The sequence below is a fragment of the Ixodes scapularis genome, unplaced genomic scaffold, assembly GCF_016920785.2.
Source record: "Ixodes scapularis isolate PalLabHiFi unplaced genomic scaffold, ASM1692078v2 PGA_scaffold9__187_contigs__length_104089568, whole genome shotgun sequence".
NCBI classification, from domain to species: Eukaryota; Metazoa; Arthropoda; class Arachnida; order Ixodida; family Ixodidae; genus Ixodes; species Ixodes scapularis.
Genome location: NW_024609884.1, coordinates 62,641,836 through 62,667,121, shown reverse-complemented (window position 1 = coordinate 62,667,121; position 25,286 = coordinate 62,641,836). Strand labels below are relative to the sequence as shown.

General features: G+C 47.7%; 2 protein-coding genes across 12 annotated transcripts in view; one reads left to right on the top strand and one right to left on the bottom strand.

Annotated features, from left to right (window-relative positions):
- The window catches only part of LOC8038525 (islet cell autoantigen 1), a 77,670-nt gene extending 73,712 nt beyond the window's left edge, over positions 1 to 3,958 (top strand). For all 11 annotated transcript variants that reach the window (XM_029978939.4, XM_029978932.4, XM_029978934.4 and 8 more), the window contains one exon: positions 3,734 to 3,958. In XM_029978939.4, the coding sequence (XP_029834799.2) occupies positions 3,734 to 3,841 (108 nt within the window). In that variant the 3' untranslated portion in view covers positions 3,842 to 3,958. The remainder of the gene's footprint in view (positions 1 to 3,733) is intronic.
- Positions 3,959 to 5,477: 1,519 nt separating this feature from the next.
- Positions 5,478 to 17,566, bottom strand: LOC8038528 (calmodulin-like). The gene is made up of 2 exons (XM_029978940.4): positions 16,971 to 17,566; positions 5,478 to 5,716 (listed from the first exon to the last, which is right to left on the bottom strand). The coding sequence occupies exons 1-2, from the start codon at positions 17,263 to 17,265 to the stop codon at positions 5,550 to 5,552; spliced, it is 462 nt and encodes a 153-aa protein (XP_029834800.2). The 5' UTR covers positions 17,266 to 17,566; the 3' UTR covers positions 5,478 to 5,549.
- Positions 17,567 to 25,286: the final 7,720 nt, after the last annotated feature.

Below are 25,286 nucleotides of genomic sequence, written 5' to 3'. Positions count from 1 at the left end.
ATTTCACAGACCAGTATTATGTTATCTGGGTTGGAATTTATTTATTTTTTTTTAATTCCCACGTTGATGAACCGATACATCCATTTTAAAAGAAACAAATATTTAACATAAATATTCCAGTTCAGCCGGAGGCAGGCATCAGTTGTGGTGATCCATGCCTTCCAACGTCTGCCTAGAGCAGACGACGCACCCACAGAAGCGATTATATAAATTTAGGCCGCACGCTGGCAACACGATTCCATCTTCACTGAAGCACCGAACGGTACCTTATCGTTTTCCGCTAGAATCGCTTTCCCACCAATAGTATGCGACAAAATAAACGCAAGAATCTACGCCGTCTCGCGCGCGAACGTGGGGTGTCTATGGGGCGGTCGTTCTCCTATCCCCGCTTTGATGATGATGATAGCACGACTGTAGCACCACCTCTAGGTCGATCTCGAGGCCAATAGCCAGTGTCGTCGAGTTTTTTCTTTCTCAATTTCACTGTCATCAGATTCTGAATTCATTAGAAGTTCCTGTATTTCAGCATCCGTCAAAAAGCACCAAATCGAAGCATGTGCGTTTGTTATTGTAAAAGAATGGTGACGCGGAAACGCAGAGGAAAGTCGCCTTTACAAAAATCTCCACCTGCCGTCAAGAGGCGAAACCACCACTCAAAACATTGATTCAGTTGGTTGTCCATAGATGGCGTTTCTTGTGCGGAAGATTATTGTCAGCCCGAGTTTAGCCGGGAGAGGCAGGGAGTAAATTGAAAACCCGAAACGAGTATATCGGGCGCGGCAGGGAGTGTACCCAAGTATAACATACAAAAACGATACTGATACAGTAATCTTGTAGAATATTACCTTATTTAGTAATTACTGCGTCAATATGCGTTTGAAAAAAAAACACTATAAACTTTTTTCCCACGATAAAACAATATATCAACTTTTAGGTCTGGTAACAATGTATTTTTGCTGAATCTTCGCCAAATCTATCAAAAAGTTTGGCAAAAATTCGGCTTTGCCGAATCCGTAGATTCGACGCCGAATTTTCGATTCTGCAAAGGTTCGGCCCATCACTAATATCAACGTAACTATTTGGCGTATGGTTATCGAAATTAGTGTAAGTGTGTATAATTAGTTTCTTAAACCAAAAAGCTCTAATTTGAAGAATGAATTTTTTCAAAAAAATTTGAAATTTAGGCTTATGTCCCCCCTTATATGAAAGGTTACTTGAGCACATGAGGGCTGTTAAGAATAACTCTCTAAACTCTGAATTTGCAAAACATCTGGAGCAATGCAGGAATCGTTTGCCTGTGTGTGGGTAAAGAGAACTGTGCAAAAAGGGTTTTGAAAGGGGCAATCAGGATTGTGTCTGTAAGCAGTTGTATCGTCCAACCTTCAGTCGCATTGGATGTGGCAACCTGAATGTTTTTGCTTTTGTAAGGAAAGGGGGGAAAGGGAAAAGGTTTACTGTCTTCAGTCTGGGTTTGTTTGTCAACCTATTCCATTCTCTGACATGGCAATTGATTGTATGGAGTGGTCTGGAGGTTGTAACGTTGGAGGGCATGGCAGGTGGCCGCAGGAACGTGCACAAAATCTGCGAAGGTTGTGCGTAAGAGTGTCATGTATAATCGGGTGTCAATAAAATTTTGTCAACTGCATTTGAGACTTATTGCGTGTTGTCTCTTTTTTTCGTCGGTCGTTTCCGGTTTAAATGATGTGTTAAGTGCTGGTGCTCATGTTGTAAGCATGCAAAAGTACCTTGAAGGTTGTAGAGTTGCTATTGCACTACATAGAACATTGATTACTGCAATTTTATTGATTTACTATCAACAGTCATTTATATTATTCTATTCACTCTATAATAGAAATATATATATTTTATAACTTCTGCTTAAAGGGATGGTGAACCGAAATTCGGATTTAAAAAAAACAATGCTGGACGATGTAGGCGGGACGCTACAATCCCTACAACACTACTAGTAAGGCGATATCTCAAATGGACGGCCGTATTTTTGGAAAAAGAAGTCGAGATTGAACCAGGCTGACGAGGCACGTGACCGTCAAGATACCTAGTTTCCTCCTCTCTTCTCTTCGCTCCCTAAAGGCTGCGAGGCGGAGAAGACGCAAGGCCGTTCCCCCTCCTTCTCGGAGAAACATGACATAAACATTCCTGCCAAAGGCGCCTTTTTTTTTTTTTAAATACGGTCATCCGTTCGAGATATCACTGTACGAGTTATGTTTTGGTGTTTGTAGCATCCTGTTGCACGCTTTTGCCGTGTGTTTTGCGGAATATAGATTTCGGTTCAGCATCCCTTTAAATATGTTTTATGTCCTGCATCTGTCCCCCTAGGTGATTACAGATGACAAAGAGGGATGGTACTATAAAACATAGAAAACAATGGCAAAATTAGCACTCAATTATGGTTCCATAGAAGAGTTAGAAAGGAATTTGTGAAAACAGTTGGGTCATGAATAGTAGTCGCACTTTATTGGAGGAGGTTGTTCTTTTCTACAGAAGTGTGAGGAATGAACGAGTGAAAACATTCATTTATATGATGTGGAAAAATGCCAGATTTGTTTTGGTGATTTAAGCAATTGAAAAATATAGGACAGGGCTTTGAGTAGGCGATGACGCAAGGAAGGATGATGGTAAATTTTGCGAAAAAGGAATAAACAAGAATACTGCCTACATAAGGCAAGGTTCGGTAATGATAATGAATGTTTCATGGAGGTTACATTAGCAGCATGATGGTAGTTTAAAGTATGAAATGTGCGGGCTTGTTTTGAACAGATTCTAATGACAAAGCGAGGTATTCCATGCCGGGTTCCCCGAGCGGAAGCTACATACTCGAGCTTCTATGTTACGAGTGACTTACAATTCTTGCCCACTATTACCTTGTGGTTATTATTCCATTTGCTTTTTATGTACAACTGGCTAACTCTAGTGGGCGTCGAGGATTTGCAAGGCAGAAATGCCTTTTTTCTCTGCCGGCCTTAACTGCAAAAACAAATGAATTAAGAGAAATGGGGCCTCGAGTACTGCGTTTTTGGAGATGGGCTTGCCCGACTCTACGGGGTGTGTTCTAGCTGCTTGTAGAGTGTGTAGGTGAGACTGCTAGCAGATAGCAGCAGAGTGCCCAGGGCTGTTTGGAGGAAGTCCGGTGCGTGGAGAGCAGCCTGTGAAGCGTACGCTGTCCAACCCAGAGGGTTTGGGGGAAAGATCTGCCTCAGAGTAGAAAACAATACTGGTTCATATTCACTTGTTCAGAAAAGAATTGATGACGGTGAAAGAGAAGCTACGGTATGTATATTTGTATTGAAACTGTATAAATTAAGAGTTCCAAAAATGTTTATAAATTTTGTGGAGCAGAAACAATGTGCCTGTTCTGGGCTATGGTGGATTACACACTTCAGGACGTAGGGATCGCGATCTGGCAGAAAATGTTTTCTTGTCACAAACAGGAGAGATTTCATGCACCAAGGCCTGTGTGAAAGCTCTCAAAAACCCTGTGGTTTTTCTTTCATTCGGCCAAGTTCCCAAGGAATGTTACATGAAAATTGAATATATACCCACATTACACTTCTTTTCACAACACATGTTAGACACACCCCATTTTTTCCCAGAAACCGAAAACCACAAAGATTTTTCGATTTTGCTTTAGACAGCATGGGTTGAGTTTTTCAAAAGCTGGATTTTTTTTATTGAGTCTTCCCAGGGCATGTCTGAGTGTGGTGTCCCCTTGCAGGAGAAGAAGGACATGTCAGCCTGGTTCAACTTGTTTGCCGACCTGGATCCCCTGGCCAACCCAGACGCCATTGGGAAGAAGCCTACCGAGGAAGACCGAAACTGCTGAACCCGTCGTCCCAGTGCAACGTGCCGGACACACGGTGGCTCGAAAATTTTCCGGTGATGTGCATTAAAGGAGAAATTCGGCGCTGAATAATTCTCCATGTGTCACGTCCGGCTCTGACGAAACGTGGTTTTCTCAGGTGTGTTTGATTGTGTCTGTATGTCCGCTCCATCTCCCGATCGCCTTGCAAGTGCCATAATTTTATGGCCAGGTCCAGAGTAGATGCATTTGGCCAGAGTTATGAGGGTGCAGAATAAAAAATCAGATTTAAATTGCGATTTAAATCGGGATAGCTTTACTATAATGGTTCAAATCAAACCTTCCCCACAAAAATAATCCCAAAAATATTGCGAAGCGGGCTGACGCAGGGAAAGAAGTTTAATTCTGACCGCTTTTGTCCAGCCACCAATATTTCTTATTTACCATTTGTCTATCAATTGATGCTTTCTGTGTGCATTTGTTTTGCATTTAAATCAAAGAATCGCCAAGCCAAAGATTCATATAAGGCTGATCTCGAGCAAACAGAAGTGCTCTTCTGAGCAAATCACAGCATAGAACTTGATTTCTAGCTTCCACTTCTCTACACAATGTCCTATTCCAACAAACTCTTAACGCAAAAAAAAACAAAAACTAGAAAAGTAATGTCCTATTGCAATCAAGTCGGAACTTGAAAGAAAAATCAAGTGCAGCTTTTAACCGACAAAAAAGAAAGAAAGAAACACCAAGCTGTATCAGTGATCAGACTGATTGATCAATCAATCTGCCATATTTAGAAATCTATCTAGTGGTGAAGAACCACTAATTTCTAGCTCAGTAATGTAAATAAAATTAACGACTTAAATAAAATAAATCCAATTTGTTTCTTTTCTTTTTTAATCTTGGTTTTGATGAAATATTGAGACTCGCTAACCTTGGGCGAGGTAGTGGGAACCTGGGGCCTTATTGTTCCGCTTTGTGGCAAACTATTTTAACATTTCTGGAGGAGGGTAAAGCATTTCCTGCAGTTTCAGGTTGAGCTTGAGATAACTGGGAACGAGGGGGCTGAAGTGTGGCTGCTCCGAAGCATAGCTTATTTATCTGGCTCTAGTCTGTCTGGAGCGAGAGGATGGAGCACTGCTCTGCCCAGCTTTCTCTCTACCTGGTCTGCTCCACTGGAGTTGAAGCGTAGCTGTTAACGGGGGTATGGTGTTTGGGATGGGTTATGCATGTTGTATGCGGTGTTCTAGTAAAGATTGCCCTTTAGTGCACAATGCAGTCTCAACCTCTTGGGCATTCTGCAAATCGCATCCCTACCGCAGTCTCCGAAAGCCACCTTCAGTTGGGACCCAGTTTATCCGACGTTTGCCCAATCATATCCTCCTTGAGCTAAGATTATGGTAACGTCCGATGGCGAGGCAGCTAGATTGCCAAATTTCTCACTGTCCAACTTTAGCTCCAAGTCGTCGGGATCTTTTGAGAGAAACTCCTTTTTAGGAGTTAGCCAACAAACTGATTGCTTTCTGTTCAACCCATCCGATTTGGGCAAGTGTAGTTTTTCACAGGCATCGAGATCATATGAGAGCAGCATTGGCGTTAAGCTTTCAAGGTTGATCCCCTCTTGTTAAAGGGGCAGGAATCTAAGAACCGACATGCACACAGACACCAGCTCTGTTTCCGGAGGTTTAATATTGAAAATTGTGCAATAAAGTAGATCGTCGAATCTTGCGGGGAGCTAGGGGTCGCTCAGCAGAACGTCCACAAGCTTCTGGTACGGCACCCGCCCGTGGGCGTCGGGTGCACCCACGTCTTGGAGAAACTTGTCCGCCTCCGCAGCAGACAGCGGCTCGCCGATGGTCGTCAGGAGCCAGCGGATGTCCAAAACACTCACCAGGCCGTTGTCTGGGGAAAGAGATTACGGCATTCAGACCAGTTTTGTGTTCAGATCGGCTAGCACTGTGCCATGGAAAATAATGGATGGATTTGACAGCAAGAATGCAGTCAGTTGGCACCGACTAGAGCCGCTAAATAAGCTATGCTCGGAGCAGTGGCGCCCCATTTTCCTACGTTCTTCTCACAAGCACCACCCTTTTGCTGCTCGGCGCAATCTGAAAATGAGACTTCCCGAGCTTTACGGCAGATATTGGGAAGCTCAGGCGGTGTATCCTTTTGCTGTGCCGTGGGCAGTTTTAACGTTTCTGGAGGAGAGGAAAAGCATTTCCTGCAATTTGAGATGAAGCTTCAGATAACTGGCAACAGTGATAAAGTACCGAGATGGCTGATGTGCCGTTACTGTGAAGTGTAGCTTATTTAACGGTTCTAGTAGCTCCAACGTTTTTCGATTTTCAATTCAATTTTTATTTACTCCAATTCACAGTCTAAAAAATGTCTTTATGCACCGTTTATGGGGAAAATAAGAAGAAATGTGGCTGCGTTTTCGGCAGAGCTTCACTGCAGACTACATGGGGGAGGGAGGCTGGTTTGTGCAGGTGAGTTATACAGTCTAGGGGACATAATACAGGGAGTGAATCGTCACGATAAGTCCAATAAGTAACTAGAATATGTTAGAGGAGCTATGCAACGATTTTAACGTTGAAAGAATTTGCATTTTCTACTTTTGACATTGTTCGTCTTGTCACAAAGGACAGAAAACACATCTTCGAAATGTTGAGATTCCGCCGCATAATCGCGAGGCAAAAGTTGGAATATTTCCGGACCTGCAGCCGCGAGCGGCGGCCATGAGAACCTTGCAGCATGACGTCAATAGGGGACTTAAAAAAAGATAGGAAGTTGTGCAAATACCTGCTCGATAAAAGGCAATTTTCTACAAATCTTGTCTTTCCAACATAAATATAAATGTGTCAAAAACCTGCTATCATCGACAAAAGCTTTATTATACGGAGTTTTAGTGGCACCATCTATCCGAGGTTAACAAAATTGTCGGCTCTATCTGCAACCGCAAACAGCCGCCAGAAGCCGGAGGGGGACGGGGGCACAGCCCAAGGAGGATAGAAGGGTAGGAGAGGGCATGACGTCAGCCGCATAGCCTCCGCAAGCCATGCTCGCTTGACGCCTCGCCTTTCTCATTTTCCTCCTTACTCTCCTCACTTATCAGCCCAACATGACCACATCACGTGACCATAGCTAGCCTTCGTCTAGCCTACGATCTGATAAAACCTACCTGACTGAGCGCGCGCAAGCCTGCAAGGAATCCTACAATCAACCATCCATCTCGCACGTGACATGTCACGCGCACCAAACGCCAGAGAAATCTGCAGTCACGTTGGGCGCAATATCGTTTAAAATTTTTATGACTAGGCTTCACCAATATTGCAACGTACCCCTCCTAGTTGGCAGAGCCGGGCGGGGATGGCCGTGCCCGGATGAGCACGTTGGCTCTTTCCTCCTTTTGCCATGTTGATCGCGCTCAAGGAGGTTATAAGTACTAGGAGGGGGCACGTTGCAATATTGGTGAAGCCTAGTCATAAAAAGTTTAAACGATTTTGTGCCCAACGTGACCGCAGATCTCTCTGGCGATTGGTGCGCGTGACATGTCACGTGTGAGATGGATGGTTGATTGTAGAAGGACTCCTCGCAGGCTTGCGCGCGCTCCGTCCGGTAGGTTTTATCAGATCGAAGTCTAGACTGTGGTGTATTCTAGTACCCCATAGCAAGACGAAGGCGAGCTACGGTCACGTGATGTGGTCACGTTGGCAAGGTAAGTGAGGAGGGTAAGGAGGAAAATGAGAAAGAGGCGAGGCGTCAAGGGAGCATGGCTTGCGGAGGCTACGCGGCCGACGTCATGCCCTCTCCTACCCTTCTATTCTCCATGATAGCGCTGCGCCTGCGCAAGCACGTGGTTACGTGGTCGCGAGTCCAATCACGTCACAGCGCACGTGACTCAGAAGATGGCACTTTTCTAGCGTTTGCGTTCGCGCACGCCTTTGCATCGGCTTAAACAATGGGAAAGAATAAACACGAATTCGGGACGAAAACAGACGTCCCGAATTCGTGTTTATTATTTACCAACACGCTCGTTTTTAATGGTAATCTTTTCATCGGCTTCTGCCCGTCCGTGGTGTAGATGCCATTTGCCTTTCGTTACATGAGGCCATTTCCACGCTTCGAGCGCACCTTCGGGCTTCAGGGCTCCCGGCTGAGTATGGACGAGTGTCGCGCCGCGAGCCCGGCCCGAGGCAATCGGTCGGCGGCGGCTCCCGTGTGCAAGCTCGCCGAGACGCCGCCGCCGGGCATCGGTTTGTGCCGTCCGCAAGACGGTAACCTTTGCAAGGAGAAAACATGCAGGCGAGCCGAGGAAACATCATAATATTAACCCGGAGACAATGAGAGTTGTCTGTCATTTTCTTTATACTTGTCTCAGGGTTTCGATTATGACGATAACCTTGCGTACTTCGTACAACCCGCAACAGTTTTTCTACAAGCGACTCCTAGGGCCGCCCGTCAAACTTTGCGGCGCGCAATTTTTTTTTTTTTTTTTTTTTTTTTTTTTTTTTGACGACAGTTTTTTGCGCGTTAGAACTTAGTCGGCGGCACTGATTCAATGGTCGGCGGCATATCGACACTTTCTGCTTGTAGCGGAATCGCACTAATGCCGAAAAAAATCCGCACGTGCTGGCTAAAGGTCACCATCGTAAGCTCGGCTCGTTTTTTCCAAGTTCACATCTAACCAAACTAAGTACCTTCGATGAAAATATCGTGCATGTCAGCGCATGTCCGGGCAGTTAGCGGCATCCCAAGTCCACCACCAGCATGGCGCAGGGCCCCGTCTTTCCCTAACGTGACGTCGCGTGCAAGGCATGTTATTTTTACGGAACTGTATGGGCCCTGTCCTTTCCAGGCAGTGCGTTACAGGGTAAGTTACTTTTAAACCCAGTTCATTTCACAATTCATTATAAAGGCTGGTTCTCAGCGTTTAAAAGTTGCCGAAACATTTGTGTCTCCAATATTGCGTGCCAGGCTGGCTTCTTGAACTGGTAGTCACGCTTAATATGAAGCACAGATGTCCCAGTGACTTGTACAGAAGCTTTTGCAACTGAACGCAAGAAAACAGCAGCCGGTGTGCTCGCGCACACCGGCGGCTGCTGGCTCGTGGAAAGATAGTGCTTATGAACACTGTTTGGTTCAACTAGGGTGCCTTCATGTGCGCTTTGCTTGGGGTGATGACATCTGGCCATTTTGTTTCGAACCCTTATTTTTATTTTTTGTTCTGAAGCGCGTGAAAGAGCGTGTCCCTGCACGCGCTCGTGGCGCTGACTGTGCTACGGCGACATTTTGTTTCCTGCAATTTCTTTGTATTTTACCCGTGAGCGCGTGCTGTCGGCATCGGGTACTACAAACGATGGCATCACCCTAAACAGAAGGACATTGAGGCACCCTAGGTTCAACCACATATTCCCGCATTAAGAGGCTCAATTAAAGAATAGACTACAAGACTGTACTTCGTTGATAACTTCATATATTAATTAAAGATTAACTAATGTCAACCGAATAGACCGATCTCACCAGCTAGTTTGAGTACGCCATCGCTGCCGATATGCATCGTGGGAGCTGTAGTCTTTCTGCACGCGCGACAACCCTGCTGGAGGTCTGCGCGAGCAGAGCACGAGGCGACATGAGCTCGTGAACTGGCGTCTGCCTCCTACGAACTACAGTTATGGCGGCGTCACGCATGCTTGGAACGCTTAGTGAGATCGGTTGAATCGTCAATATTATCTGGAAGGAATCGTTTCTTTATTTCGTGTTTTAATTCCAGTTATTCTCATTCGTTATATACGGGGCGTTTAATTTTAATTCAAACAGATTTATTGTTAAAAAGTCTTGAAAGATGCACCACCGTAATATCTCGTATGAACCCCTCCCCCAAGAGATTGACCATCCTTTTTTTTTTATATATTTTTTGCTGAATTTTTATAACAGTTATGCGCTATTTCCGCCATTTGCGTCGAACTACGCCAAGGCGCTTACGCGGCTGCATCCTGTTACGTTTCGCCAAAATGTGGGGAATTGCGCGAACATTGCACCAAAACTTAAATTTCACTTTACTGATACTCAAAATACGGCTCAAGCCCCACTACACGCCGGATTGTGCAAGCTTGTGCTCATTTTCGGTACTTTCGATTATCACTTCAAATAGCGTATTTGATCTATGTATCAAAGCAGACAGTACCAATGAATTTTGCAGTATTTCGTACGTGTGATAATGGTTAGTTAGCTTCATGAAGTGGGCTTCTCTCCATGCACTGCTGCGCTACAGCGAAGCGACGCGATTTTATGTATTTTGCTTCGCCGTAGTGCATCCGCGTACTAAGTGCTCCAGCCTTCTGGCTATACATCTTTCAAATTCGGGATTTAGCAAGGACGCTTGGGTATTGCGGGAAGATTAACTGCTCTATAATGTATTTTTTATGTCAACTTTCTCGGTTAACTGTCACCTTTATACATGCTCCATTTGTTGGATAGCGCAGTGAACGGAGTAAATTAAAAATAAATTGGCTAGAGCGGCGGCATATTTATCTTTCACATGCCAATTTTTCTTGTGAAGTTTGACATGTCGACCATGTAGGCTGTCATCGTTTTTATAAAATGACAAAGGGTGTGCGAATACTCGTGTTTTAAATTCCAATAATGATCGTCCGAATAATTCTAATCGACTTCCGGATTCCTAGTACGAGTTTTCGAATGCATTGAATATTAATACTTAGCAAGACTTGTTGGGCTTGTTGGTTCGTGGTACAGAGTAAACTTGACTGCGCAAACACGGAGGACGAGCGAGTGGAAATGGACAAGCGCTATTGACAATAATTTTGTTTTATTCAGGAACGCTGTTCGGTGAAATAGTCATTACTAGCAGTCATCACTGTTTCATTTTAGGAGGCTGGCCCTTTCTCCCTCGTAGGGTGCGAAAAAACACACAGGAGAGAGGCATTTTTCGCTTTTCTTGCGCGTTTTTTGCTGGCGTGTCAAAGAACCGCTTTGGTCGTAAGTCATTTTGGCCTAGAACAGTTGCCACTCGCCACCAGCGCATCCGAAGCACTAATGACGTCACTTTCCTGTCGGCTTCTTCAAAGGCTTTTTCCTCTACAGGGTCATTTGACTTTTTCCAGCGCCGTCCATACTTCGTGTCATCTCGTGTTGAACCACAAAGGAAGGCTAGGGGCTTCCACAGCCAATCAAGCGCCAGTCCAGAGGTGTCGTCACGCGGTACTAATATTGCCGCGAGCGCAGCTGACCAAGCAGGCAGCGCGCTCGTGGCCTAACGGTTATCGCGCGTGCCTTCCACGCAGAAAGCCAGGGTTCCGATTCCTGGCCGCGAGGACGCATTTTTGTTTACTCTAACGTAATGTTCTGGTAAATTCGAGAACCGTGTTGCTTGTTTGAGGTCAGAATGTTTTACACGCCGAACCTTCTACGCCGATTATTCCAGAAGCCCACGCGTGTACATAAGGGGCTACGCGTGGCGAGCCGAAGTTAGTCTCGTCCCAGCGTTCGACTCTGCTCTTACGCCGACTTCAACGCCCGCGACGCTCTGCTGCTTTCTTCTGTTCCTTTTTATTTTTGGGCACAAGTTCGCCCCATTAAACGTTCAGTTTACTCAGTCATTCGCCGCCTCATCACTTGTCATTCGTGACAATATATACTTCTGAACTTGCGCTTGATTGGCTGTGGAGGCCCCTAGTCTTTCGCTGCCGGTTCGACGCAGGATAACACTTTTCTTTCTTGCGGGTCGTTAGAAACCGATATTTCGAAAGGGGGGATCATACTGAGCGTCTGTACTTTCTGGGTGGCGTTGGGGTGTTTTGAAGCCTCAATCTTTGGATTAAAGGTGCACTGAAGTCGATTCTGCGATCGTCCTTTTGTGGTCACAACTCAGTCTACACGCTCAAAGCATCCCAACAAACCTGAAATCGCAATCGTGCGTAGCTTATTTCCTCGTTAAAAACGTGTTCAAAGATCGCGACACTCCCTTTTTGGGAAGAATTTTCTTCCGAGTGAAGTGGCCGACGAAGGGCGCTTGTCGGCTAGTTGCAAGTGATTGCTTCGCCCGCGGAGAAAAAGACGAGTCTTATCCGAATACGTACCTATCAGCAGCGACCCCGGAAGTGTATTCTACATGGGGGGGGGGGGGGGGGGGGGGGGGGGGGGGGGGGGGCTAGCGGTCAAAATTTAAAAAGGGGGGGAAGTGAAAAAAAATTGAAATTGAAAAAGCTACCATTACCAATGTTTTACTGTTTATAGAAGCTTTATTATCACTACATATACCGTGTGTCCATACATTCAGACTAGGACCAGTACGCCTCTTCAAAGTCATCAACATTCCAACCGGATATTGTTTCATAACCCCTTTAATTACCGACTTCTTTCTTTTTCAATTCATTCTTGAACAATGGAGTAAAACATACAACAAAGTAATCTTGGTGGTTAAAGTATTTAAGGCTCAAACCGCCTCGTCCACCCTCTTGTAATACTAAACTCTTGTGTCCCAGACTAACAGACTTCTGCATACTAATAATCAAAGAAAAAACAGACTGGATGTGATTGTAATATAGCAACCACTGTCATTTCGGGCACATCCACGAGCATATCTCATGGAGATCAAGGAGGTATTTCCAAACTTTTCCACAACGACATTTCGACACTATTTTTGGTCTATATGTATTCAGAGGAGCAGTATCACATCGGACACCGATACCTTGTTAAAAAAAGACACGAAAAGGACTTTTAAAACGAATTATCCGATTAGCAAACAGCACCTGGTGGATGTCGCTAACGCCTCGTTTGTAACGCGTCTATAAAGAACCTTGACAGGTTCCTAAACTAGGGAGCCTACATGTCTCCCCTCCGGCCACCACGAGAGAAGAGGGGAAGGAGGAACTCCCCTCTTCCCGAGAATCTCGTTTGTGTATCCCAGAGGTCGCTATTGTCCCTTTACAAGATTATAGAAGATTAACCCGTCACTCAAAATTCGTACAAAAGCAGCCGCTTCGGTGGCTGGAACGACTAGGCCATCCTCTCGACGTCAGCCTCGCCGCAGCTTTGCTCGTCCCGAGACGAACTACGTCACGATTGCGTCGAATGTCACGTGGTCTCCGCTGGCTGCTCTCGGAGCGCTTGCCAGAGTGGGCCGTTTATAACGAAAAATACAGCCACCCAGGTGCAAAATACAAACGTACACTTGTCATTTACGGGTATCTTGGATCATATTCAACCTATTTTTGAACACGACGCGTATATTTCAAATTTCGTTGAACTATTCCTTTAAGGGTAGAATGTTTCAATTAGCTTTGGAAATGGTCTTGTTTCTTCTAAGTTCGGTAATTTAGAACTTCGCAGCCATTTAGACGTATTACTCTAAGCCAGGGTGGCCAGGCTGACCTGACCTAAAAGGCGCAAACAAAACCACTAAACTTCCAAGGGTCGCCTAAAAAAAAAGAAAAAAGATAAAAAGCAGAAAAAAGGGGGGTCCCAACTTTTTTTAGACCATTAAATGGAACGAAGTACTTTAGATCTGTCCAAGTCAAAAGCAGTTCAAGTGTTCGTACGTATAGTAGCGGTGGCACAGGACCACACCGTAATCTGTCTCGATTTAAAACTCGTTCCTTTGCTCTTCTTGGAGAAGCGCTCATGTGGCCGGGAGGGAGGCCTGGAAAGGAGGGGGGGTGTTAGGTATACTAGAGGGCGAGCCGCACTTTAACACGCACAGAGCCGCAGCCTGGCCACCCCTGCTCTAAGCTAAGAATAAAAAGTCATACCCCAGAAGCTCGCAAAAAAAAAAAAAATCAGCGATCATATCATTCGATGGCAGAAAAGGTGTCTCGCACTGGCAGATCGGACACGGGCTCCAGAGCAGTTGCTTGCAGCCACTGCCCCTCGAAAACTTTTTGGGGCATCTCAAGAGTCGGCTCCTTGAAACGCCTGTTAGTGGTTAGAAAGGAATGTCTCGAGAGGTTCACCGATATTTCTTTTAAACTTGTCGTTTCGGAGGAAACGTTCCATGTGGAACTACGTACGCTAAAAGACCAAAACTACATAAAAAATGATATGTAGCATGTACGTTACTCGCGTAGCCTTCGGCAACACTTGCTTGCCTTCCAACACACTATTGTCCGTACAACGCGTCGAGGGTGCCCCAGTACAACAGAAAACTCCGTAACCGTCCTTCCGTCAAGTTTAAATTAGAAGAGACCTCAAAGAGACCGCCAGCGTCGACAGCTTTGCTCCCTTCGACAGGGAGGGCGGGATCGATGCAACGCTTACATTTTGTTGCTCTAACACAGTTTTTTACAACAAGCTCACAAACACCAGCTCGTCTAGAGAATGTATAACTTTAAGCTCGTTCACACTCTTGCAACCGAGTAAGACCGAGAGTGACAAGACCGGTTTTTAAGCCTCTTGCGACGTCTTAGGACCAGCTCCGCTGCAGCGCATCCGGTCCTAAGACGTCGCAAGAGGCTTAAAAACCGGTCTGGTCTCTCTCGGTCTTACTCGGTCGCAAGAGTGTGAACGGCGCTTTGTGGCATCCCTGTTTCACCATTGAAGAAAAAAAAACGGTGGGGGTGAGGGGAATATGGCATGACGTCAGAAAGCCAGGGCCCATAGTTTCCTCCGAGTTTTGTTCCACTTTAAGGTCTGAGCCATTCTAAAATAAAACCGACTAGCATTTTTTTTTTTTTAATTTCCGGGGATTAGCATGGGGCCCCCCGGGGCACTGGGCTGCAGCCCCCTCAGCCCGTACCTTAATTCGGCCTTGGGGGAGAGGGAGGCCATGAGCCAAATGCACGGGGACTCGGGGCATATTGCCCAGCACCCCCTGGAAAATGACAGCGGGTGCTCGCGCTTCTGTAAGCTTTTGCTTGCCACTTCGCTTTTTGGATAGCAGCACGTTGGCAAGCGCCTAATCCACTTTTTTTTTAGAGCGCAGCTTTTAGGCGCCCGTTTCCGGCTTGAGCGGCGTCGCCGTCGGCGTAACCGTGAGGTCACGTGACTCCCGTGACTCACGGTTACGCCAACGGCGCTCGGAGGGAGGAGTAGCAGACAGGATGATGAGGAGGGGTATACCCTCCCCCCTCAGTACCCTTCCCTCCTCCTCCTCCTCAAAAACTGCGCTCTAATTCGGTGTTACAGAGAGTTGTAAACGGCTTTGATTTTTCTTTTTTTTTTTAATTACAACCAGACACGAACCTTACAACCGCTCGATTTACGACTGCCAAAATGCGTGTCCCGCTTGGCGCACGTGCATGCATCATTTGTTTCACTTAAAATTGTCTGTTTCGAGAAAGCATTGCACGCAGACTACCCGAGAGCACGGCCCTGCCTGGAGAGAACACATATGGCAATCATTCTCAAGCGCCACTTGCTGCCTGGAACGTCTATGGTGGGAGGAGCCACATACACAGATTTCTGCGCATTATCTCTTGATTGGTTCTGCTGGGTTGAAGGCGTGCACATACGCGCGGACAACACAGTGACGTAGCGTGTTTTTTTTAGATTTGATTGGACTATTGGACTAGCTCATTTTCAGCCTTAGTGTCATTCACGCGCAAAGGAGAATACATAAGATTGTATTCCGTATGATACTGATTGTATGTATTTTATAGTCAGAAATTCCATCGTTAATATTGTTAAAAGATATCGCGCTAACTTAGTACATTTCTAGGCATTCGAAGCCGTGACGTTTTAATAAAGTAGGTTTTTTTTTCTTTTACTGAAACTTCATTTTTGACAAACATCATCATCATCGTCGTCGTCATTATCATCATCATCTCAAATTTCGGGGCCCTGGCCAGCATTAGCCCAGGGCCTCCGGCCCTGTCCCGAGTCGTCGGAGTAAAGTAAAACGCTGCTCAAGAGGAACATACACCTTGACGCACAACAGACCTCCAAAATGATCCACACTGCGTCGATTCTTGATTGGTATTAAAGCCTGCGAAGGCAGGGACTCAGCACTTCGTCATGCAATGGAATGTCCTTTGATGACTCCGCGAGACGTACGTTCGACGAGTTGTGCTTTTTTGCTGCAGTGCTGCACTTTCGTTAAAATGTCCACGTGTTCTCAAAGGCAACTACAACATTTTAAACAAGGTTTTAAAAAAAATTATTCGGCGAATGACGGCTAACGAGCAGGAAACATGTCTTCAGCACACTACCGCCTATCGTCTGCAACGCTCCAAAAGGTCGACTTCCGGTGCATGCAATATGGCCGTGTATGCGGTTCGGCAGTGCGTTTCTTTAGGCTTTAAATTGCCTTTTTTTTTTTTCCTTTTTTTTTACGCGGTGAAAGCTATATTAATTCTGTCTGTACTGTTTAGTTATATGGCCAGGGGTGCAATGTGGAGAATCATCGTCACGAGAAGACGGATAATTCACTTAAATATATTAGTATTTTAAGTAGGGAAAATTTGGTTCCAATTAGAAACTTGTTGTGCGTCATCAAAAAAGTCGCGTTTTTCGCTCACAATGTGCGAAGGAACGAAAGCGATAGCTGTAGCACGGTTGCACAATGCGGGTGGTGTGATGCCGTCACGTATCTGAGGACGAAGGTGAGACGTGGTTAGTTAGCATAGCCGTCGTGGTTGGCATCGTGGATGCCACTGACGACTGCCACCAGTAATCCGTAAAGCGGGTAAGCGCGGTGGAAATCTCTATAACCATCCTTACGCGTAGCAACTCGATACTGGCAAAGTGGAACTTCGCGCAACGCGAGTAATGTTTGAAAACAACTCTTTCAAGCAGACGATACATTGATTCGCCCTTCGTTGCGCAATTCTTGGCGGGACGCCGGGGCTCCCCTCTTCGCTTGACTTCGCCCGCTTCGCGCGGCGTGGACGGAAACGGGGAGTCCTAACTTCCCACTCCTCGCGGGAAAAGAAAAAAAAGTTTCCATATTTCGCGCGCGCGGCGACGACGACAAGCGAAGAGGACGAAATCTCTGCAAAGTGTTGCCCATATAAAACCACTCGAGCAGGAAGTCTGAGAAAGATTTAGAGCACGTGGGAAGCGCGATGGTGCACTAAAGTTAACCACTCGTGCAGCAGGCGCAAGGCTAGCGGTGCGAAAACGCAGACGATAACACCACCGCGCAATTATCGCCCGCGTTTTGGCACTTGGCACAAACTAATAGAATAAATAAAACAAAGACCTTGGAGGTCCAGCAGTTGAAGTGCCCGTTTCGTGGAATCCCGAACATCATCCGATTCAGGCCCGAACAGGTTCTGGTGCTCCATCTTGGCCAGCACGGAGAGAAAGCCCATGTAGTCGACGCTGCTCTTCCCCGTGTCGTTCTCGAGGTCCCGTTGGAGCGCGTCGCATTGTGCCTCCGTGACTGCCAACCCCATGGCCCGGAGGGCCGTCTTGAGTTCTTCGAAACTCAGTTCCAGGTCACAATCCCGGTCGAGCAGGGCGAACACTTGGCGTATTTCTGCGCTTGCTTCCATCGGGGATGTCGCCGACGCCCGATGATGCACGTCAAGATATATGGTCTGTCTGGGCTGCGGAACCTATACGATAGCGGTGCACCAGCTTCGCCTAGATCTCGAAGGACTGGCAACGCCGCGCTTCCCGCGTTCATTGCGCTGCGCATGCTGAAACGATGGCAAATCTGTAGTGTTTAGACACATCACTGTCGCTGTCGAGATAGGGAGTGGAAAGTGCAGTTCATCGGGAGTGGGCGGAAACTGGTCAAGTTTAATTAAAAAGGGGCTTGGTCATAGTGACAAGCATCAACCGGGAACCTTGTTTACACCATAGTTATTATAATGTACGCTAGAGGTTCAACTGGCGCTAGTGTGCTGCTGCAAATTGAAGCAGACAGCAACCAGTCTGAAATTGACTTCCGGTAATGCTTTTTTATGGGAAAACGCGGGTGCATTTTCTCGCTGCGCTCGATTACAAGAGCAAATATCACGAATATTTCGTACGTACTAGGCACATTGAAACATTTTTCGGTCACGCAGACGAAATAATTGGTCAGTTACGGCGTTTTTATTTGAAATTCGTGGCATAAAAAACGGTGCTAAAACCGTTTCGTACATGTATTTGTGTGCACTGTCGGACACTGTTAGCGCGAACACGGCGTCGGCAGGCGTCGGCGCTTTCCGCCATGGGGGATATACGTGTCAAACGAACGAAGGACATGTGGAAAACCAACAGAGACGGCAAAAACTACGCAGTAACACTGGATAAGTAACTCCTCGTGCATACAAGCGATAAAAATATATTGAAAGCCACGTAATATAGTCCGATTTGCAATAAATAAGTACTGCTTCATACTTTCTGCTCGTGATAATGTGCGAAGATGCATCGTTCTGGGTTCAAATCATCAACCGCTCGCTTCAAATCTTTACAAGTAGGGAGAAGTCAGAGAACAGGTGCCCGATAAAAACTGCCTGCCATAGGAAATAATAAAAAGACACACCTTTTGTAGCCCACGTACTTTATTTTTTTACATTCGAATGGTAACCGATCGTAAAGATGCACGACGGAGTCATATTCATAGAGTGACAGGACGGGCATATTAGCAATATATAAGCGCCACCGGAATGCTAGCGAACCTTGAACACACTCTACATTTCTTTCGATCGTTATTTAGCTCAGAAGCGTCGCTCGTTATTACATACCTGCCATAGAACAGAGGTTTGGGCTTGAAATATAGCGAAGCGTAACATCGTTCAATAGTAAAGAAAAATGCTGTAATTAAAGCAATTACACTTTTACAATATTAATAAAGGTACATACTATCCGGTACAACCGAAGTAATAAAAGTTATTTATGTTATTTTCCGGCGAAGAGACAAAATTCACGCGCGTTTTCCCATAGGGATGCACAGGAGCACCGCAAAAGTAGACTGGTTGCTGTCTGCTTCAATTTGCCTCCCGGAAGTCGCATAGACACTAGCGCCAGTTGAACCTCTAGCGTGCATTATAATAACTCTATGGTTTACACGGCCCGCTGTTGCTCAGTCACTACGTTTTCGAGAAGGCGCAAGAGGTCCTTGAATTTGAGCAAGCAGTAAAAGTTGTAATGTATACACCTTAAAAAATCGTGTCATATTTCGATCTTAGTAGGAGCGTCGTAATAGCCAATTAAAATTTCGACGAAGACCCGCCCGTTGCGGCGCGCTGACGGAGAGAAAAACTAGCAAAAGTGACGTCATCAGTGGGGTCAGATGACCCTTGCTCGCCACTAAGCTGGCTCGGGGAGTTTTCGTAGATTGTTTTCGCTAGAGTTCCTGTATATGCTCCCCCGAAGGGGGAGCAGAGTTGCGCATTTGTTTTCCCCGCGCCGCCACGCCGTTATTCGCCGAGATCCATCACGTGAGGAGCAAAGCATCCACGCCGTGCGAGAAAGCCACCTTTACGGTCGCCCCGCCGACGTTTCTCGCGCCCCGGCGTATGTTCCCCTGCTTTTCGCCTCCTTTTCCTCCTCTCCTGTTTTCTGTGCGCGGCGGCGCGCGCGGCGCCGCTATTCGCCAAATTTAGTCACGTGAGGAGCAAAACATCCATGGCGTGCGGGAAAGCCGGCGCTACGGCCACCCGCCGAGGCTGAATGCGCAACTCTGCTACCGTAGGTAGCATATACAGGAACTCTAGTTTTCGCCGTCCCGCAACGCCCTCCGCAAACCGTTACGATAACCGGAACTCTACAGTCAAGGCCATCGGCGCGCAGGCGCAGTAGCGGCTTCTTCGTTGCGGACGGCTTAGCGGTGGGGGAAACGCGGTCTACGAAAACTCCCTGATGACGCCACGACACTCTGGACAGATAACAGTCGCCAGAGAGGATCGCCACATGCCCGGGAGATCGATGGCCGAGTGGGCCCAAAGCTGTCAAGTGGGCCGCGTCTCAGCTCGGAGCGTGGAGCGAAAGCTTGCGCTGCACAACCTCCAGGGTTCGGTCCCCACCTCCTGCCCGTTTCGATCTGGATGAGTTTCGTATGGCACGCGTTCGTGTAATCACTACTGCGCGGTGCACGTTAAAAAATTACTTCAACGAAATTTGAAAAAAAAAAAAAAAAAAAATGACCGCATCTTTACGTGGTGAATGATGTTGATTGGGGCGAAGCTCTGGTGGTGCTGATGATACTGATTTTATTGTTCATAGGTAGTGCTGATGGTGCTGATTTTTCTTTTATTGCTCATAGGTAGTGCTGAGTTCCGGGTTGCGTTTCGACTTCATTATTACTGCTTTATGGTCGGTGAAATGCAGTGCCAGTGGTTCTTCTAGCGGATTAGCTTGGGTCCGCTAGAAGCTGTGGAAACGCATCTCCACCGCTTAAAGGGGCCCTGCAATCATATTTAAGCGCCTACCTTTTTTGCGGTTTCCACGTCTCTTGGAGTTCGGGCAAGCCAACGGGCACGGAGAGAGTATCTAAATATCAGTGCGTCATATTTTAACCGGACGACGCGGAAACCTCCTCCACCGACGAGGGCGACCCGCGGTACCGAAAGCGCGCAAAATGTGACGTCTTTGGTCCTGGGCTTACTACTGGTCAGAGCCGCTAAAAGCTTCTTTTTAGTCGAAATACAAAATATAAGTGTCGCGAACCGTTTCAATTACTTAGAAAAGTAGTTTTTGTTCACTATTTTAGATGAGAAAAGAAACAAATGCAGTTTATAAAGTACGAAAACAAGAAATGACTCGTCGACATACCCGCCACCAAGCGGTGGAAAAGGCGGCGCATACTAGAAAGAAATAGTGGGATCAGGCGCCGACACGGAAAGGTCCCGGATGTACGCAGCAGCGCTGCGGTCGTATGGGAAGGAGGATCCGACCGGCTCCGAGCCTTCTGAAGGCCGTCGGCGAGATGCTTTGTCTTGCGGTTTGGCCGTTTCGCAGCGCGAAGTGGCTCCCACTCTGAACTGATCTTTACCCCGTGTTTGCTGTCGTTTGTGGCCAATGAAGTGTCATGCCGAATTAGTGTTTAATCACGCAGCAAAGGCAATGAGGGCCGCTCTGGCTACCCGCTGCATGCAGCCTGTCCAGAACATGCTTTAGTGGCGCCCTCTCGCGCCGTCGACACGGAATGCGGCAGCTGTGAATGCTCGCGATGAGCTCACTACCCCTCCTCTAGTTCACGGCCGCTCGAGCAACCAAGGACGTCATGAGGGAGGTTATTTTTTGCTTGTTTTTGTAATTTTGATTTGCCTATAACTTTTAAAATAAAGCGAATTTCAAGAAAATAAAAGTTACACTAAGTTACTACGTTCAGTGCGCTCAGGTTTGGTGCAAATTAAAAATTAGTAAAAAAATGTAAGCCGTTTACAATTCCCTGTAACGCCGGTTGGAGCGCAGCTCTTGAGGAGGGGGATGGAAGCGTACTGAGGGACAGGGGACTACTTAAGGTCACGTGACCTCATGGGAGGTCGGGTGACGTCAAGTGGGTCACGTGACCTCAGAGAGTCACGTGACCTCAGAGGGTCACGTGACCTCAGGAGAATCACGTGACCTCAGGCGGCCACGTTACCTCAGGGGGTTCACTTGACTCAAGGGGGGGTCACGTGACCTCAGGCGGTCACGTGACCTCGTGGGGTCACGTGACCACGGGGGGTCACGTGACCTTGACGATGACGATTTGATGACGTCATCAGTGATGATGACGATGCGGATGCCAATGACGTCATCAGTGATGATGACGATGCGGATGCCAATGACGTCATCAGTGACGTCACTGATGACGTCATCAGTGATGATGACGATGACGATGCGGATAACGTCATCAGGTTGCATATGTAACGTGATGGCCAAGAAGCGACAGCGTTCGATCTTAGGCTACCATTTTTTTATCTGTTCGCATTTCTGTGGCGCGCACTCCCAGAGCGCGCTTCTTCTCCTTCGCCGTGGCGGTACTAGCGATCATCACACCATCCCCCTTCACGAGGAAGTTGCCGTCCCGGCACTAGGCTTCTCATGCTAGAAGCACTCAATCGCGATACCGCGCGGGTCGACTCAATGTTTCTCGTGGCCGAAGGAGGTATCGCTCTGCTGGCTTTGCCTGCTGTGGCACGTCTACAGGCAAGTCCGTTGAAGTGACGTCATCAGGGGGCAAAAGAACAACTGGATGTTGATCGTCGTCCAGGAGTTCGGCACCGTTCGCTGGTGGCGTATTGTGCTGGCCTCCGTCAGTGCCTTGGTCCCCGTTTTCTTCTACTTGGTCTGCAACGTGAAGCTCGTTGTCGAGGATGTCTAACAGCGGTGGGTTCTCATGAGCGTCGGCCAGGTTCGGATCCTCAGCTGCTTGTACCGGCGGTAGACTTTCGACCGCATCGACGTACAGATCATCGCCTTCAATGTCTATTATGTCTGGGTAGTCTGGGACTGCTGGGCGTGTAGGAGTCGGGTCGTTATCTTTGTTTTCTGTGACGTGTGATAACGTCCTGGCAGGCAACAAGACTGGCTCCTTCCCATCGGCTACCCGCTTCAAACGGTTGTGGTGTACAACCCGCCGCTTTCTTTTTCCAGTTTCTTCCTGGATTCTGTACACGTTGTTAGGAAGCTTCTTGAGGACTACATAAGGACCCAACCATGGCAAATATAACTTCGAGGACTGTCCTCGCGGCACAGCGGGAGAATGTAGAAGAACTCTGTCGCCAGGTTCGTAGTCTTCTTCCCTGGCCGTGCTCTCGTAGTGGCGCTTCTGCGCATCCTTTGCTTTCATGTCGTTTACAATTGCGTGGTCGCGAGCCCTTTGTAATGTTGTCAGTAGGCGCGATGCGTGTTGCTCATAACTGGACGTCGACGCCATGTTGGTATGGACGTGCACGTCGAGCAGCATGTCAGCTGGTATATTCATGTGTCTACCGAAAAGCAGATAATAAGGACTGTAACCAGTCGATTCATGCACGCTCGAGCGATAGGACATCATGACGAGAGGGAGCTTGATGTCCCAGTCAGTCTGTGTGTCATTGACGTACGCACTCAAGCTGTTCATCAGCGTGCGATTGAATCGCTCAACCAATCCGTCCGACTGGGGGTGGTAAGGGGAGGTCCTTGTTTTTCGGATGCCCAAAATTGAGCACATCTCTTGAAAGACGTTGCTCTCGAAAGTTCTGCCTTGGTCAGAGTGTAGTGCTGACGGTATCTCGTAGCGACTGAAGAAGTTATGGACGAGGCTATTGGCGACCTCCTTGCTTTCTTGAGTCTTCAGAGGGAACGCTTCAACCCATCGAGTAAAATATAGTCGCTCACCACCAAGATGTACTTGTGGCCTCTTTCCGTCGTTGGAAACGGACCAGTGATGTCAATAGCCACTCGTTCAAAAGGGAAGGTGGCCGCTTCCTGAATCAGTGGTGCTCGTGGTCTGGGGTTTGGTGCCTTACGAGCGGAGCACTTAACACATCTCGAGCACCAGTCGGCTACACTGGGTGCCATTCGAATCCAGAAAAACCTTTCTGCGGCCTTCTTTAGTGTCTTGGCGCGCCCAAGATGTCCGCCCCCCGGTGCATCATGAACGGAGTCTAGGGCCAGCGGTATCCATGTCTCGGGGATCACGGGAACAGGGGTTGACTCCGGTGTTTTTTTCCACATGAGGCAGCCGTCGACTAGCCTTAGCTTCTGCCGGTTGCGGAAGAGCACTCCCGCGCTGCATCGACGAATATCTCCTGCCGGCGTGCCTGCAAGCAGGGCGTCGATGATGGGCGAAAGCTGCGGGTCACGTCGTTGTTCTTCTCGAAGGTCTGTCATGGTGAATGAAGACTGTGCAACTGTCATGAGCGCGACATGTTGGCCTTCATTCGCCGGGGAAGGCCGTCTGGACAGCGAATCTGCATTTCCATGTTGTTTTCCCGGCCGATGCGAAACGATAAAGTCATACTCGCTGAGTTGGTCAATCCAGCGGGCGACTTGGCCTTCCGGTTCTTTGAAGCTGTGTAGCCATTGAAGCGCGCTGTGATCCGTCCTGCATGTGAATCGCCGTCCCAGCAGGTAGTGCCTAAAGTAACGGACGAAATAAACCAGGGCCAGCATTTCTTTCCTGGTCACACTGTAGCGGCGTTCAGGCTTCGTGAGGGTACGACTGCCGTAGGCGATTACCCTCTCCTTCCCATCCTGTACTTGGGATAGTACCGCGCCGATACCGTTTTCACTTGCGTCCGTGTCGAGGATAAACGGTAGGTCGAAATTTGGAAACGCCAGAACTGGAGAGTTTGTGAGGCGCTGTTTGAGCTCTTCAAACTAGTCTTGGCACTGTTGTGTCCAGACGAATTGAACTTGCTTCTCCAACAATTTGTGAAGCGGGGCCGCGATGCCGGCAAAGTTTGCAACAAATTTCCGGTAGTACGAGGCAAGTCCTAAGAACGAGCGGAGATCCTCGACGCTTAGAGGCTGTGGCCACTTCGAGACCTTTTCTGTTTTCGTCTCGTCGGTTCCGATTCCTGTGGCCGAAATTTTGTGGCCCAAGTACAAAACGCTGTTGCTGAAGAAGCGGCACTTTGAAAGTTTCAACTTGAGACCTGCATCTCTCAACGCCTTGAGAACTTGTCGAAGATGCATGAGATGTTCGGCTTCCGTTTTGCTGAAGATGATAAGATCGTCAAGATAGCAAAGACAGAAGCCAAATTTTCCCATGATTATTTGCATCAACCGTTGAAAGGTCGCAGGAGCGTTGCACAGCCCAAATGGAAGGACATTAAATTCGAAAAGTCCTTGATGTGTGGCACACGCTGTTTTCTCCCGAGACCCCGTCGACATCTCCACCTGCCAATATCCTGACGCCAGATCGATGGTGCTGAAATATTTAGCACCGTTCAGGGCTTCGACTGTGTCGTCGATCCTAGGCAGTGGATATGCGTCCTTCTGTGTGACCTCGTTCAGCCGACGGTAATCTACGCAAAAGCGTAAGTTTCCGTCCTTCTTTTTCACCAGAACGACGGGCGCAGCCCATGGGCTGTTAGAAGGACGAATTACTCCCGTGTCCAGCATTTCATGCGTTTTCGTGGTCACAACTTCGCGGCGGTTTGGAGGTAAGCGGCGCGGGGATTCTTTTATTGGTCCGGCCGCACCAGTGTCGATCGAATGCGTCAGAACTGACGTTCTCCCCAAGTCCCAATCACCCTGAGAAATTACATCCTCGAAGTCAAGAAGCGTACCTTCGATCAGTTTTTGTTGATTACCCTGGAGATGTTGTGATGCGGCAAGCTCATCTTGCAGCGAGGTGAGTGTCCATTTCTCTCTTTTCGTCGCAGAGCAGACGCTGTCTCGTGCCGCCTGCGCGTGCCTCTTGTCAAGTGGAGCAGCGGAGTACTCGCCTTCAGGGTGGTCAAAAGCGTGCAGGGTTCCGAGATTTGTACCCTTGAATAAGGTGACCGGCTCTTCGGAATGGTTGATGACACATACTGGTAGCTTATCGGACACTGTCAACACGCTCCAGGTGACTTCAGTATTCCTTTTCACGAGGAGATCCGGGCGAGGTTCGAGAAGCCCAGTACCGAACTCTGCCGTATTCGGTGAAATGGTCCCGAGAACG